The following is a 17,411-nucleotide window of genomic DNA, read 5'->3' as shown; positions in this document are numbered from 1 at the left end:
AGGCTCTTTGCAAATAATCATTATGAGTCGGCCGTAACAGTAAATTTCGGGGCAACATCTTTGCCCCTTCTAGCCGAAATAAAATTTGAAATTAAATTTTTTTGCCACAGCTGCACCTGTTGAGGGGTTGGGCTTGGCGGGGGTGGGTTTAGGTGGGTACTCACATCGATGTTGACGCCAGGCAGCGGAAACGCCTGTCCAGGTGGCTTGTCGCGCGGCACATAGCGGTAGATCTCGTGGCCATCCTTATACCATTTGACCGAGTAGAGCGACTCGCCGTCCAGGGAATAGCGGCAGCCGAGCAGCGCGCTCTTCAGCCGCATTATGTGATTGGGTATCTTCACCTCGGTCATTGTCAGCGAGCTGGTTATATCTGCAATTAGTGAATAAAGCGAGCGCCATTTAGTTTTAGCTGTTAATTCGCCATTTTTTAGGGTTTCCCTCCCTCATCTCTCTCTTTCTCACTCTCTTTTTCTCACTCTCCCTCGTTAGTCGTAAACCTATCTTTGCCTGCTCTATCGAAGGTAACTTGGCTGCCTTTTATGATCTCTGCTCTACCCGCTTCTCCTCCCTCCTCCTACCTCTCTCCTCTTCTCTCTTCTAACGTTAACTTTTACTGCTAGCCCAGTTAGCTCCTGGCTGCATGCATCGTGCATGGCCCACAGTTGTTGTTGTTGTTGTTGTTGCTCAAATGCTATAATCGTGAGGATTTATTAAAAAGCTTACGAGCTGGAGCATAGGAGCACACGAGATTGGCCAAGTTATATGTTATAGCAGCGAATAACGCTTAACTATGCATGCAATTTTCAAGTACTACACATAAATTCTAACGAACGATATTCTGCCAAGGTTTCATCAATTTTTGATGGCGCAATAGCCAAAGCAATGCAAGTGAAATAGCTGATTGGAAATATTTCTTTAAGTATGATATTGCTATAGATGTCTTCTAAATGAATTTAAGTCTTGAGATGATTGAATTGAAATTGAATGAACTTGTTGGAATTGATATTGTAACTGTAAAAAAATTGAAAATAAAACATACATAAATAATAAATTTATCAATAAATAAAATAAATAAGTTAAATAAAACAAATCCAATAATCAAGTGATAAAAGAAATAAATAAAATGGATATATTTCACAAAAAAATAAATTAAATTGAATACACAAAAACTAAAAAAAAAATATTTATTTATAAAAAAAAAAAAATTGAAATGGAATTGAAATGTTAATGAAATAAAATATTAAAAAAACAAGTAAGAAAGCTCTAGTCGAGACTGCTCGACTACGAGATCCCCTGAACCCTTGGAGCAATAGATATTTCAATAATTCTTCGCGTCTTTCAGCTTACACAAGAAACACGCACACACACACGCACGTACGCACACACAGGCATACATACACTCACACGCATACAGACACACATACACACACACACACACATACAGACACACATACACACACACACACGCATACACACACAAACGCATACACACACATATACACAAACAGACACACAAAAGCATAAACACGCATGGGCGGCAGTGAGCGCTTACTATGAGAACTTAATTGCTTAATAATTTTTTTTGTGGACGTACGATCTTCATTAAACTTTCAGATTATGATTATAACTTGGATATGCATGTAATTGCTAAAGCACAAGTCTCTAGTATTTGAAATACGCTTTTTACAAAACTGAGGGTGAGGGGGTGAATTAAAGGGTGGGGGGTAAATTTTAACAAAAACCGAAATTGTATAAATTGCATATAAGCGTACATTAAAAATTTGGAGACTCTAGCAATGAAGGTGTAGAAGATATAATTTTATAACTGGGTTTCGATAGGGTTTTTTATCGATAAAAAAAGATCGGGATGAGTTATCGATTTTTAATGATAAACTTGATATGCGCGCTGTAATTACGAACATTTTACAAAAAATTTGAAGTCTCTAGCTCTTATATCTTCTGAAATCGACGCGTTCATACATACGGACGGACGGACAGACGGACAGACGGACAGACAGACGGACAGGGCCAAATCGACTCAGCTCGTCGCCCTGATCAAGAATATATATACTTTGTGGGGTCTGCCACGCCTCCTTCTGCCTGTTACATACTTTTAACAAAACCATTATACCCTGATTTCCCATTTTCAATGGGTTCAGGGTATAATAAATAAATAAATTAATATATAAATATAATAAAAATAAATATAAATAAAATAAAAATATAAATAAAATATAAATGTAAATAATTTTTTTCTTTATAATTCAGATTTTATACAAATGTAAAAACTAATATAAGAAAAAACTATTTTCAAGCTTTCAAAAATAAAAAAAAAAATAAAGTGAATAAATAACTAAACAAATAAAAAATAAATAAATAAAAAATAAAAAACTTCTACGAAAATACATATTCGTCTCGATGATTCCATACATATTTTTGAAATTAAAAATTGTTTCTTAACTGTCACAAAATGTTAGACATATTCAATCGATTTTAGAAGGTATTTCTAGTCGCCAAAATGCTATTTGCAGTCATGGGAGTAAGCCAGAAAAATAGTAGCAGAAAAAGAATCGCTGCCAGCCATATTTTGCATGTAAAATAGAAAGTGCAGTCGGGCAGCATAACAAAAATAAATATACAACAACAACAGCAACAAGAACAAGAACAACAAAAAAGAGAGTCCTGCCGGCTGTCACATGAATTATGCCCGCACGACTGCATGCGGAGCGACTGTCCGGCAGCATTTGGCTCTGCCTATGCAGCCGCTGCTCCAATATTACAAATCGTCTGACCAAAAGCAAAAACAGAGAGAGAGAGAGAGAGAGAGAGAGAGAGAGAGAGAGAGAGAGAGAGAGAGAGAGAAGTGAATAGAAAGCCATGGCCTAGAGACGAAAGCCTGTCACTGCAGTCCACAATTCACACAGAGCTAGAGCTAGATATAAACGCCCAGCAATTTTTTTTCGAATGCTATAATAAAAGCAACGCCAAAGCGTTTAAATCACACACAAAAAATATAAAAAATTCTCATATTTGCTTTTACGACATTTTGGCGCGTTGAAGTTTCACGTTTTATGATTGCACGGCAATTGTGCAGCAGCAGCAGCAGAGGCAGCAGAGGCAGCGGGGGCAGCAGAGGCAGCGGGGGCAGGCAGTTGACCAGCAACGAAACGCCAACAGTCAGTCAGCAGCAATTGGCAGTTGCTTTGTGGCAGTTGGCAGTTGCCTGTTGGTTGTTGGCTCTTGCCTGTTGGTAGCTGGCAGCTGGCAGCTGTTGGTAGTTGGCATTGCCATGACATGGACACACCTACTTATTTAATATACAGCTATACTTTTCATTTGCGGCGAGTGTGGGGCTAACTGAAAAGGCGCACACAAAAAAACAAACACACACACATGGAGACATTTGTTGGCTGCCTGTTTGTGTGTGTGTGTGTAACGTATACGCCGCGTGCGCCACCCGTTGAATTTATCACATTCACATGCAAATTGCGCCAAACGACCTTATTATGCAAATTGCCAACTGCAAATGGAGAACGAAATTGATTTTCCTGCATTTCCAACTACAATAACAACAACAACAACAACAGCAACTTGCGCCCACATGTGTGTGCTTCTTCATATGTCGATGGCAATGACTACGGCTCTTTGCTACCTTCCATGCATGCCCTCACGTCTGCGGCCAAGGCATTCGCTTGTGCTCAACAGTTTTGCAACCGCAGCCACCTTGTGACTAGCTCCTGTGGGCGCGAAGGACGACGACGATGGCGATGGCGATGGCGAAGGCAATAGCGACGGCGACAAATGGCGAATATATTGAGCTGTCACACGCCCAGCCCAACAGTGGAAGGCAAACAGCCACACATACACACACACACACACACAAGCTCACACTTTCGCATAATATTGAACAATGCGAACACACTCACACACACACACACTCTCACAGAGCCGCAGCTGAATCTGAATCGGAATCGCGACTTTTATATAAAAAAGAAGCAAGCTTGTGAGCCAGACAATTGCCACAGAAAAAAAGGTGAAAACCACAAAATGAGTTAGTTGTTTGCCAGTCAGCGTGTCTCTGTCTGTATGCGTGTGTGTGTACGTGTGTGTATTTGCTTTTGGCCAACAATTTATGGCAGACATCATAAAAAATAACAACAGCTAGCGATATATATATGTATATATAGGAAAGGATAAACATAAAGGGAAAAACTCGTGCATTATAAATTCATTTCCGTTTTATATTATATGCGAGCTGCTTCGCCTGACAACAACAACAAAAAGCAACAACAAAACGGACCTGGAATAGGCAATAAAATGTGCTAATAAGCTAAAGATTTGTGCCACTCGTAGCGGAAGCCTGTGCAAAGCATCTAAATTCTCCGACTTCATTTACATATTTTTCAACTACCCAAACCAACTTTTGGTTTCTTTATAAACATTGTCACGCAAATAGGTCAAAAGGTGAATGAGTAAATTGTCATCATATTTTAGGCAATTTATTGTTTATTTTGCTTTAAAGATAATGTGTTTTTCTCTTTGTTATATGAAATTAATTTAATTTTATTCATATGTTTTTTTTATCAGTGTGATGAGAAAATATTGAACGTTTTTCATCTGCATGATCAAATGAGAGACAACATCTTATCAAGTGTAAAAAAATATTTATATGTACATATGTGTATATATAAATTTAATTATTTTTAAATAACAAAATATATAAAAAATAAATTAATTAAAATAAATCTAATATTATAAGAAAATATTTATATAATAATATATAATATAATGCAACGAAAAGCACAAATGTATAATCTAATGTACAAACCTAAAAAAAAAAATTAAAAATACAACTTCACAAAAAAAAAAAAAATAAATAAATAAATAAAAAAAAAATTATAATAATAATAACAAAATAGTGGTATAAAAAATACATCAACAATTTGTTTTTATCGCTGTAACGAAATTCTGGATGTCTTCTTGCACTTTGCAATTGTTGGCTTCTGCAGCAATAGAGACTGTTCATATTTGTTGTGATTGGCTGTCATTATTGCAGTTGTATTAGTGACAGAAGCTGAGATATTTACAGGTGCTGTTATAGAAATGTTATCCATATGAGCTTGCGTAGTAGCTGTACTCTTCTTATGATTAGCCTAATTGGCTCTCAAAGAGCGAGAGAGAGAGAGAGAGAGACAGACAAAAATCACTGTTGCTTCACGCAGTGCCTGATGTTGCTGAGTGAGAGCGAGATGGCTACTTAGACACCATCAATCTGATTTATGTGAACGAATAGAAAGCAGGTAGAGATAAGCCGTAGCCAGCATACAGAAATTGAATTGAATTTGGAATAGAGCTATACTTTCTTATAAATATTAAAGTAAATTTAAATTTAAATTAGTTGAGTCCTTCCCATTTGCAGTAAAATATGTAGCATACAATTCTTTAAATTCTGTTAGCAGCCAAGACTAACTAAACCCAGACTTAAAGCTTTTCAGTATTGCTTTATTCATGTCAATTCCTGTTATCCTCGCCAAAGCACGCCCACTTCTAAACGCCCACCGTTCAAGTAAATGCGCCTTAATTGTAGTTACTGACATTTGACTTTATAAATTGGCCTCGGCCTGTGTATATATGTGTGTGTGTATGTGTGTCCAACAGTTCTACTTTGGCTCGGTTTCCTTTTGAACGCAATGCCGTTAGCTGCGTAAATGGCGTGTGTCCCTTCACTGTTATCCTGCAGCAAAAATGCTTCAAGTCAACAGCAGCAGTGCCGGCAACAACAGCAACAACAACTGACTGCACATTAAAAATTAAAAAAGCCAACTTCGACATGGACTCCAACTTCAGTGCCAACAGCTGCGCCCGCCCTCCCCCGCCCCCTCCGTTGGCCCCATCAAAGGCGTAGCCAGTGGCAAAGCCAAAGCCAAAGTTGAAACGGCCAACAACAAGAGTAGAAGAGGAGACCGAGAAGAGAGCAGCAGTAGCAGAAGAAGAAGCACCAAAGTAATTTCATGCATCGTTTAATTTTCATTCGAGCTTAATTTGTGCAACACCCTCCATCGGCTACAGTTGACAACCCAAGCAGCGATCACAGTAGACAGCAAAGAGTAGAGAGGAGGGTCGAGAGTGGAGAGGGAACAGACTCCCATATCATATGACAGCACTTCCCATTGTTCTTCAGTCACTTCCTTTGATTGCTATTGTTGTTGTTGTTTTGAGTGTTGTAATACCCCATTTAGACCTAATACCCGACAGCCACTTCCAGTCGCAGCTCAGCAATTGAAACGGCAAACAACAAATAAATGTCGAACAGACGCCGAGTCTAAACAAAAAGCCAAACACTCAAGCACACACACAGCCACACACACACAGCTGAAATTGACGCCTAAAATTTTGAGACAAAGAAAATTAAATGAAGCGCACCCCAGCAAAAAATAATGCAGAAGAAGGAGCAGCAAACTCAACCCCTGCTGTGTGTGTCCTCCGCAACCCTTTCACAGCCCTTGCACTTGCTCCCATTAAGTAAGATAACATTTTTAGACTTTTGGTTTCCTTTTTTTTTTTTTTTTTTTAATTCAAGTAGCAAAGTTTAGCTGTGAATATATGAGATACTTTGCATGCCTTTGTATTCGCATAAGATTCCATTTTTATTTTTATTTGAGTTGCGTTTTGTGAAATATTCATGATTCTTCAGACAATGGGTATTCTATTTGTAATAAAATGTTAATAATATAAGCATCTATTTATTTTTATGTATTTAAGAAATTATTAATATTTATATATTTAATACGTTATTTATATTTAAAATTTTTTTCATATATATTTAATATAATTAATCAATCAGCCATTTATTAATTTAAAAAAAAAATTGTTTTTCAACAAATTATTTTCCATTAATTTGTAATTTCTAATGATATATTTTCTGTTCGCTTTTCTACTGAAAATCATTATTAACATTATTATTAGTATTAGTATTCTTATTTTTTATTATTATTTTTTTTTTATTTTGTCTGAGTTAAGGGATACATTCAATTTTCTACTTCTGTGTTGAATGCTTCTGTCAAGTCTGTTAGGTCGAGAGCACGATTTATATTCTAATACCTTACTGACCTGTTCATTTGGCCTCTGACCTCTGAGGGGTACATAATAATTCTTTTGCCTGCTCTGATTTTATAATGTAAAACTCAGCAAGGCTGACACGCCTGATAAAGCCTTTGCTAAGGCCACCTTTATCATTTATGTGTGGTACATATTGTGTTTACATGACATTTTGATGAGATTAAAATTGGAGCAATTAGAGATTCTACATATATAATTAATTCAGAAAATACAAAATAATTTAAATATTCTTGATGGGCGTGAGAGACAAAAACATATTTCTTGCATTAGGGTCAATTGTATTTGTGACTTCTGCCACGTAATATATTTTGTATTTATTTATTTATAAAGTCACTCGAGCTCTCAATTAATTAGTTAGTTCCTTAATTCCCTTGCAGCCTTACACTCCACTCGAAAAAATTAGGTATTCTTGCTCCCTCAAGCTCTTCATCAGTTTCACTTTGTCTATAATCATATATGTATGTATATATATGTATATATATACAATTTCGCTCAGTGTACTCTCGTTGCCGTGCATTGAGCTTTGTCACTTTAGCTTTGACATCCTCTCCATCTCTCCCTCTCTCTCTCCCTCCCTCTCCCTTCCTCACATTTCATTCTCACACGTCTTTTGCTGCTTTTTGGTCGAAAATTCTTTTGGAAATTTAATGAAGTCAATTTAGTTGACACCGTCTCTGCGCTACCCCCGCCGCCTCTACACGTCGCGTACACCCTTTCGCGTTGTAATTGAAATTTTTATAGTTGTCGCGCTTCGTCTGGCCTGAGGGGGCCATGACAGGCGAGGGGGCGAGCGTAGAAACTTTTATCAGCGCTCGACGCTGACGCTCTTAAAAACAATTTTTAGTGGCTGTTTGCCCCCGCTCTATGCCACCAACCCCACCCCGTCTCCTCCTCCCACTAACCCGCCTTCACTCTGGCAACAAATTAATCCCTTTATTTGCATAATTGAAAAACATCAACTGAAGCTGGAAGCCAAATATCAAAATGGCAGTCAAGCAGAATGCCCTGAGGCAGTCGGTCCGCCCCGCCCCGCCTCCGCTCGGAGTTGGCTGGCTCAACGTTGTGGACTTGCGATGGCATTTGTCAAGCCGGGGCCAAATGTCGCCACATTTTAATGTGGCCACCGCCTCCGGGGAGCTATTTAACATTTTTCCAACACTTTGATAATCGCACTTTGTGGCCAGATTAATTATTTACGAGCCGGCGCTACCTGCGCGACGTCGTTTAACCCGCAGACTAACAAGCGCGCAGACTACCACACACACACACACACACACACGCATACACCGTGACAAACAAAAGGCCAGGAGTTGTTGTTAAATCTTGGGTAATGCCCAAAGCCGAGCCGGGACACGGCGCTCAAGTATATTTGTCGCCGGTCTTAAGAGATTGCGGCGCACAATTTCCGTACATCACCCACCCAGAGCCGCCCAGCGCCGCCCAGCGCCGCCCAGAGCCACCCAGAATCACCTGCGCCACCAGCCGACCCCCAGCCAATTCTCAGACTCCAATTGCGAGTTGGCAGCGCGCAGACATCAAAAGCGCGCTCCCAGAGTCAGAAGCCAAAAGGCAAAGTAACAAATGCCATTGCGACACGGCTCGCTGGCTGTCAGGCCTCGAGAGGGGCGCGTGGGCGTGGCCGGGTCAAAGGGGGCCACAGAGCGTACAGAGTGCGCAGCGTACAGAGAGAGAGAGAGAGAGAGAGCCGCGGGAGTTCGCCAGGGCTACCTTGTCGCCTAAATGGGCGACAGTTATCAAACGTAATATTTCAATTGTGGCCCTTCAAGTGGCGCTAAATTGAAAAGAAACAAACGGCGCACTGTGACGTCGCTTCGCTCTTATCGCGAATGCTTAAAGCTGCGTAGCGTAAGCAGTGTTGGGCGCAGGGGGTGGGGTGGAGGGGGGAGCGCAGTGTGGCGAAAATGCAGCGTAGAAATGATAGAGTGCTGAAAGAAAGAGAGAGAGAGAGACTGACTAAGAGATACTCTGCAATCTGATATGAGCAGAGGGAAGAGTAAATACTCTAAAATATGACTGACTAATTTATACCCTGTAATTTTATAAAAATTGATACTAAGAGTAAATACTCTTATAATCTTTATCTCTTGCTTGGCTGACTGATTCCTGAATATGGCAGACTAATGTATACCCTGCAATTGTATATACATTGAAGCGAAAGTAGATATGACAGCTAATGTATACTCCGCCATTTGTTATGAGAAGAGGGAAGAGTGAATACTCTTTTAATTTTTATCACTTGCTGGGCTGACTGACTCTACAATGGGATATGAATTGGATAGATCCGATAGAGTGAATGCTATACTAATCAATACTACTTTACTACTTCTTCTGTTCATATATCAGATCTTCAGGTCTGACGGGGTAAGGAAGATCCTACTTGGGTTGCAAAATCTAAGAGAGTGCAGAGTATACAATGCCATCCTCTACATAATCAACAATTTCAACAGGCAACACTATAGAAAGTAGTGAGAGAAAAAAGAATTAAAACTAGTTTAAGGAACCTCAGACTTAGTTAGCCTGAAATATGATACAATATGAAATATGATGCTATACATGCGGAGTAGCACCTCGTAAATACTACGTATTCCATACTGGGCATTCTTTAGTCAGGTGTATTCATAGTCGCACATGCTGTGCAAATTATGAAGTTCAGTTTAGCTGGCAAATTAAAACACTTAATGCCATTTGAGCCACAAAAAGCTGGCTCAAAGTTAGTCAAAGTGCCGTCCGCATAGCCAATGCAGCTCGCTCTGGCTTTGCATCTGCCTCTACCTCTGCTTCCGCCTTTACCTTTGTGCTTTTTGCCGTTGCCTTTGCCTTTACCTTTGCCTTTACCTTTGACTGGCTTTGCAGGCATCGCTCGCTGCGCGGATTATGCACGCTGCGCTCTAGCCGCGCGCGAAGATTGACTTGGACGCGTTCCCATTTGCCAGTGGGCTAAGTTAACTAAAAGCGGCTTTAATTTACATTCTAAATACTGCGCCGTGCTTTATCTTATATCGCATTAGGCGAGCATGTAGTAGGATAAGGCGGATAATAAATAATTTAGAACAGAGCTCTGGTTTAATAATGTTGCATTCCGAGCGAAAAAGTTTTTAGTAAAAACTGTAAGCACGCTGAATGGGATAATTCCGCTTATGGAGCTTACTTTAATATGAGCGAAGCACACGATAAATTTGGCCAACAGAACTTTTACTACATTTAAAAAATATACAGCTGCCATCCTTCATTTACTCTTCCCTAATCAGTAATAAGATTTTTGGTAATTACTATATATATAAAAAATAATATTTAATTTTTGCTTTAGTATATAAAACCCCAATTATTATTTTATATTGCTTTAGCCCCATGCAGTTCCATTAGCACAAAAGCCATTTAACGTGTGTTGGTCACGCCGTTATTTAGTTTCTCCAACTAGTTAATACTGTATATTTAAATTAATTATTTTATTATGGGACGCTTTAGTTGCGGAATGCTAAAGGGCTGACACAAATGGCAACTCCGAGCCCATTTGGCCATGTTCCCAATTTAAAAGCATTTTTAGTGCCCATGGCTAACTTGGCTAACTGGGTAAAAAAAAAAAAAAGAAAACTATTTAAAAATAAATACATGCTATGCATTCATTCATACACACATGTGTGTGTGTGTGTGTGGGAGTGTGTGCACCTCTCTGTGTACCTGACTAAGCATAGCAGCTAAAATAAAAGGCCAAAGTGTACCTGGCCGGGCTTCCTCTTTAGCTCTGGCCGGCTGCTAACGAAAAGTGCTACCGGCATAATTTGCAGCACTTCCTTCTATTCAAGTTGCCAAAAAAAAAAAAAAAAACAAAACAGAAGGAGAACTAGAAGGAGGCACACTTTGGTCAAAAAATAATATATATATATAAAAGAAGAAGAAGCCACATTTCTACGCCCCGCCTTTCGGTCCACGTGTCCATATTCATGCCCATGTCCGAAAATTCGTATTCGACTTGTACATTTCTTTCGCACAGCCTGCCTTTATAAATAATTCAGTGGGCCAAGTCTGGCCCGGGGCGCTTTAATGAGGCCAAAATGTATGAAGATTGGCAGCCGGGCCAACGAAAAGTTTAAACAATTTATGTAACTTTCATAAGCTGAACAATTTGAAATTTATGAAAATTTAAGAGACACAGACAAAGAGAGAGATTGAGAGAGATGGAGAACGAGAGAGAGAGACATATAGAGATGTAACTGAAAATCAGACCAAGTCGATTCTCTACAGGTACAATTTGTACAGCAGGCGAACGGAAGTGGGCGTGGCCTCTGCAGTAGAGAGAGAGAGAGAGAGAGAGAGAGAGAGAGAGAGTGAAATCAATTTTGTATAAAATTGAAGCAAAAATTGTGTGCAAGCCTTATAGCCAATATTTTTCTCTGTCTGTGCGTGTGCGTGTGTATGTGTGTGTGAACTTAATGATTATGCAAATTGGCATATAAATCGATTGGCAATGCCCCACACAAATTGCTGTTAGTTCAACACCGGCGACAGTTTCGACCCGAGCAGCTGCCAACCGAGCCATAATAACTCATGCACCCAAGTTTTGTGGCCCTAATGGCTGGCGAGCTCGTCAACGCACTATAAAAATGTCATTATCAGTGGCAAAAGTGTTGCTTGTATCAAGCATCAAGTGTTAAAAAAAGCAAGAAGAAGATGAAGATGGAGAAGAAGAGAGCAGAAATTTGCATATTGCGCAAAGACCAAGCCATCACAAGGACCAAGGACGAAGGACCCGGCCATAACGCCGTCTGCTGTCGCTGAAGTTGAAAAATGAAAGGCACGATGCCCCCCTCTCCACCCGTCCTCCACTCTGGTGTCGCAAATTCAATTGGCAACTCAATGCAGTGGTCGTCTCTTAACAGCACGCTTATCATTAAATTCAAATATCAATCAATTTATCATAGAAAGCCAGAGCCAGCCAGAGCCAGGCAGCGCCGCTCCGGCTCAAAGCACAAAGGACAAAGACAACAGCAGTGGAAGACGCCACAAAGTTAGCCCAGCTCGGACCCATCAGGTAGCAGTTGCAACTGTTTGTTGCAACTTGCATTAGCAGCTAATGCAAATGCAATTGACAGTTGCAATGACTAATGAGCTTATTAGCATAAAATGGAGAGCATCGATTGAAGTGATATTAGAGTTTTCAGCTGATTTCTGAAGCAACTTTAATTTAAAGAAATCAACAAATTATAAAAAATATATTAATAATATATTATGAGTTTTAATAAAGGAAAAGCGAACATATGCTATTAAAATTGTCAAATGCTTTTTTTATAAGTTTTAATTATAATAATATTTGATTAATTATTAAAATATTTTTCAAAAAGTAGGCTACAGTTTCACAAGTCAAAACAGAAGACCAGCAGCCTGTATTATATCTTTGCTATCACTATTCGTTTAGATTTTATTGGTGACTACAAAAAGTTTTTTCAGCGCGAAGTTTGAAATAAGCTTTGAGACACTGTGTACTCCAAGTGTACCTACAAAGGCTTTTTCATCTTGCTGCGATTGTGCTGTCTAGCGCCCCGCGCTCCCTCACAACCTTCCTCCACTAGATCAACTTTTCGACTAACTTTGCCTTGGGACAGCTTCACACTGCCATTTGTTCACTCAATTAGGCATACACTTCACTCGCTTTAACTCACTGTCGCTATAGTCAAGCGAGAGATCGGCTGTCTTTCCATTCCACTCATTCCACCTACCATTACAGCTAGCCTGACCGAATGCGCTCAATAGCCATCTCGCTCTCGCTCAGCAATAGAGCGAACTATGCTCCACAACAGCTAGCTTTGTGTTGCTCTCTCTCTCTCTCTCTCTCTCTCTCTCTCCTGTACTGACTGGGAAATAGCGTAGACTGCAACTTTAACGCAACAGCTCTATGGAGGCTCACAGACTCACACTAATAGCAACAGCCAATTGCGAATGGAGAAGCTTAGCAAAGTCGATTCTGCTATTAACAGTATCCCATTTATATTGCACTTACTTTTCAACTGAATACTGAAAAGACATTTTGCAATATTTGTTTTAAAGAATGTTATTGCAGCTTTTGAGTGTATTTTTGTAACTTTTCAATAACCATTAATTTTTGTTTATCATCCACTTGGCGCATAATTAAAATATAAAGAAACATAAAATCAACAAATATGCGAGAAAGCATAAAAACAATAACAAAAGTAATCAAAAATTTCGAGCATTTTATTGTTGTTGTAGAGTTTGTAGTTGTTGTTGTTGCTGTCTGTGTATTTGTGTTTGGTTTGGCTGTGCTGGTCTGGCTATTGGACCAGCTCAGCAGCTGTTTTTATAGCTCATAAATTCGTAAGATGCTGTTTTCGCATTGGCAAAGGCGCTGCCAAACTCAAGACATTCGTATATATGTACATCTATGTGTGTGTATGTGTGTGTGTGTGTGTGTATATATATTTATAAATATTTTCATCCTTTCACTGCTTGGTCTTGGCATATAAACGCGGAAATGGGTGCTCGAGCCAAATCAATACAAAATTGATGAATACAAATGATCATAAAAAACAATAAAAAACAATGCCAAAAAGCATCTGCCAAAGCAGGAAACAAAGCGCCAGCAAATCGAGACCAACCAACCAGGCAGCCAACGAGTCAGCCAGCCAGTTGTTTAGTCAGGAGCAGAAAAAGAAACAGAAGCCGAGGCCGAAGCTGAAGCTGAAGCTGAAGCTGAAGCCTTGTTCTGATTTGGTTATAAAAATCCCAGCCACGTATTCTCTCGTTCTCCCTCTCTATGTGTATTTGTTTGCTTTGTGGATTGGTTTTGCGCTTTAAAAATCGTAGAGAAAACAACTTGAATGAACTTTAGCTAAGCATGCATTTTGCTTATTATTTACATATACGTAGGTATATAGAATATGAATCTCAATAATCGTCATCAGTCACTCATTTGAAATTAATTTCGCGGAATAAGGCAGCAATCGTTATCTGAGGGTCTGGATGTCCTTGTCGCGTGTCTGCGATTGGCATCTATGGCCAAAGCCAAGGAGCGAGTCGTAGTCATTGCTTCGCTTGCTTTCAAGCGTATAGTCGTTTAACGGTACACAGACACACAGGCACACGCGCCAGGACATATCGTAGAAAGAAATGAAGTTTAAGTAAATATACATAGACAAATAGACACGTACACACACACACGCACACACGCACACTTGGGAATGCAGCCAAGCAGACTTTGCCTTTGACGGGAAATTGATTTCAATCAATCAAATGTTGTGATTACTTTACTGGAGTGCCACATCTTGGCACCATTCTGTCAGCCATCGAGCAGTTAAAGATCTTCCACCCGTACGCCTTTGCCCCGTCGCCCCTCTGCTTGGCTGTTTGCAGGCCATTAGCAATAATTTACTTAAAGGCTTAAGTGAAATTTAAGACCCAAACTCACTTAACATCAATGCTCACACATAAATCCTTTGAAATGCGAGTACAAACCAAATATCGAGCAATGTCAATTATGAGTATGTGTTATGCCATCAACTGTTTCACTTAATCAAAAGATTCATGCGGGTGCTCGAACTTGTTTAAGCTGAATTGAGAATGTTAGTTTTGATGTGTGCTTATATGAATGTATATGAGTTTTGTTTTTGATTTAAAATATATATAAATATATAAAATATAAAATATATAAAATATATTTTATTAATTGACATTTCTTGAAGAAAAGAGTAATATGGAAGTCATTCAATAGTTTACTATTTACAGATTATTTAATTTGTTTCAAATTGATTATGTATTATTTTTAAATTAATTTGAATATTATTATTATATATTATTATTAGTATATTATTTTTAATGATTATAATTATTATTGTTATTGTTATTATTATTATTATTATTATTATTATTAATATTATTATTATTATTATTATTATTATTATTATTATTATTATTATTATGGTGGGATGGGGTTACGAAAACAAGGCAACGCTACGTTGCTCGTCTAGAGACTTTCAATAGCAATCCTTGTCACTGGTAATTCAAGTTGACACACAGCCTCCACGATCGGCCCCACTGGATAGCGATTGGGCAGCCGACCAATCGTGAACTAATGTGTGCAGCGACTTTAGAAGAAATAGAAAGATAGAACTTACTAAAGTGAAATCTTTGACCGACCCCTGACTTCGAAAAATACACGATTTCTGAAATGTTTGCCCCTGGGCTGACAGCTGTCGCATTCTAGGACCTCAGTAAGCAGGAGTGACATCCTGCGGAAATGGCTCCTAGGTCAATGCTGCAGCTGCCTCCGTCCCGTTAAAACCCTGGCAGGCCTCCAAGTACGTTCGAAGATCGTCACCAACTGATTCTTCATTGGTGGTACAGGTTTAAGTTGATATATATCCTTAATTTGTGCAAGATCCTGGCTCTGAACATTGGCTCCCATAAGGACCAAAGTCAACCCTCGCATGGCCTCCCTGCTATGCACAGATAACCATGAGGATTGTTTGAGTAACTGTACACCCGATCTAAGATAGCGGCTTGGAGTCGGGACCCCTTAAAATGGAATTTAGAAAGACCCCAACAACCAAAAAAACAATCAGTGGAACACCACTGGAAGAGAGCGAGGCCCGTTTCACGGACCCACGGCTGGGCTTTGGCAAAAGCTCAAAAATGCAAAGGAGCCCTGTAGCGCAGGCGCCAAGAAGTGTGGAGGAAACTCCAAAAACCGCTGCCGCTGAAGTAGGTGTCCCAAACACTGTTGCAGAGGCGGTAATCTCTCCAAGGCATGAGTACATGTTGAAACTCCGGGCCGAGGAAGAGGATGCCATTCTAAAATGTCGCCAGGCGCTGCGGCGCATAAAGACCGCTGTCGCTAAACAAAAAAACATCAGTCTGGATGTTAAAAGCGGGGTATCCGACCTAGACGAACTACTCGATATCCTAGGACACTGTAGGAACTCCTGGAAGAAACTGGAAGCTGAAGCAACTAAGCAGAAGCAATTAGAGCCAGCAGCAGAGGCACGGATCTTGGAAACGGTGGAAACACCTACCATTCAAAAGAGACAAGCCCCTAGCCCCCTAGAGTCTGAGTCCGGCAAAAAACTTTGCAAGGGACAACAGAACTTGTGGCAAAAAGTCACCAGAAAAGGGACTTTGAAACAAAGAGCGGAAAAGACTACTTCGGCACCCGCAGAAAAGCCGAAAGTAGTAAAACAACCAGCAAAAAAAGAGAAGAAGAAACCTCCCCGTTCAGAAGCAGTCCTCATAAAACCTGAAAGTGGACAAAGCTACGTAGATGTTTTACGAAACATACGCAGCACAATCCAACAGGACGAAAAGGCAAACGTGAGAGGCATAAGGAAAACCCGATCCGGGGCACTCCTTGTAGAACTGAGCAGAGGGGAAAAGTTACATCCAGAACTAGTTGAAAAACTAAAGGCTACCGTTAAAAAAACAGCCACGGTAGCCGAGTTAAAGCCTACAGCGACAGTGGAGATCCGAGATCTAGACTCACTAACTGTAGAGTCTGAGGTGGCTGAGGCAGTGCGACAAGTCCTTGATAATTCATCAGTGGACTTGCGCATAAAAGTCACTGCCCCAAACAGTCGAGAGCAAGTAAGGGCCTTTGTAACTTTAGAAAGCCAATTAGCGGAGACGTTGCTGAGCTCAGACATTAAAATTGGTTTTGTCAGGGCTAGGCCCAGGATGTGTCAACCCATCCGCAGATGCTACAGATGCTTCGGGGTCGGCCATCTGCAGACCAACTGCACAGGACCGGACAGAAGTGGTGGTGGCATCTGCATTAGATGTGGTGAATCAGGTCACAAGATGAAAGACTGCAAAAAACCACCAAAATGCTGCATTTGCACGGATGCGGGGCGTACTTCTGTCGATCACATGCCGGGATCGCAGAAATGCCCAAGCACACGACAAACTACAGCAAAATGTTGAAAATTCTCCAAGGTAATCTACACCGGAGCAAAACGGCAGATGCACTTTTGACACAGATAGTAGCAGAACATGCTATAGATGTAGTGATCATCAGTGAGCAATATAAGCGAAAAGAGAACGGAGTTTGGTTAGAGGACGACACCAAGACTGCGGCCATATGGATCCCCAGTAGTAGTGGACAACAGCCACTAGAAAGCAAGATGGGAAACTGCTACGTCTACGCACGCTTCAGAGAAGTCGCAGTAGTCAGTTGCTACCTAACCCCTAGCGATGACATAAGCACCTTCCAGAATAAACTCGATGCAATCGAGGATCTCCTCGTGGATCGACGGCAGCCCTTCATTGTG

At 40.1% G+C, this 17,411-nt stretch overlaps 1 protein-coding gene across 4 annotated transcripts in view; it reads right to left on the bottom strand.

Moving 5' to 3' along the window:
• Positions 1-17,411, bottom strand: part of beat-IIIa (beaten path IIIa) — a 56,541-nt gene that overhangs the window by 19,776 nt on the left and 19,354 nt on the right. For all 4 annotated transcript variants that reach the window (XM_089463715.1, XM_018004981.2, XM_089463717.1 and 1 more), the window contains exon 3: positions 165-373. In XM_089463715.1, the coding sequence (XP_089319841.1) occupies positions 165-373 (209 nt within the window). The remainder of the gene's footprint in view (positions 1-164; positions 374-17,411) is intronic.

This window comes from Drosophila arizonae, chromosome 3 (assembly GCF_054131065.1).
Source record: "Drosophila arizonae isolate 15081-1271.41 chromosome 3, UAZ_ARI_1.0, whole genome shotgun sequence".
NCBI classification, from domain to species: domain Eukaryota; kingdom Metazoa; phylum Arthropoda; class Insecta; order Diptera; family Drosophilidae; genus Drosophila; species Drosophila arizonae.
Note: the sequence above shows the minus strand (reverse complement) of the source record. Positions and strands in the feature narration are given on the sequence as shown.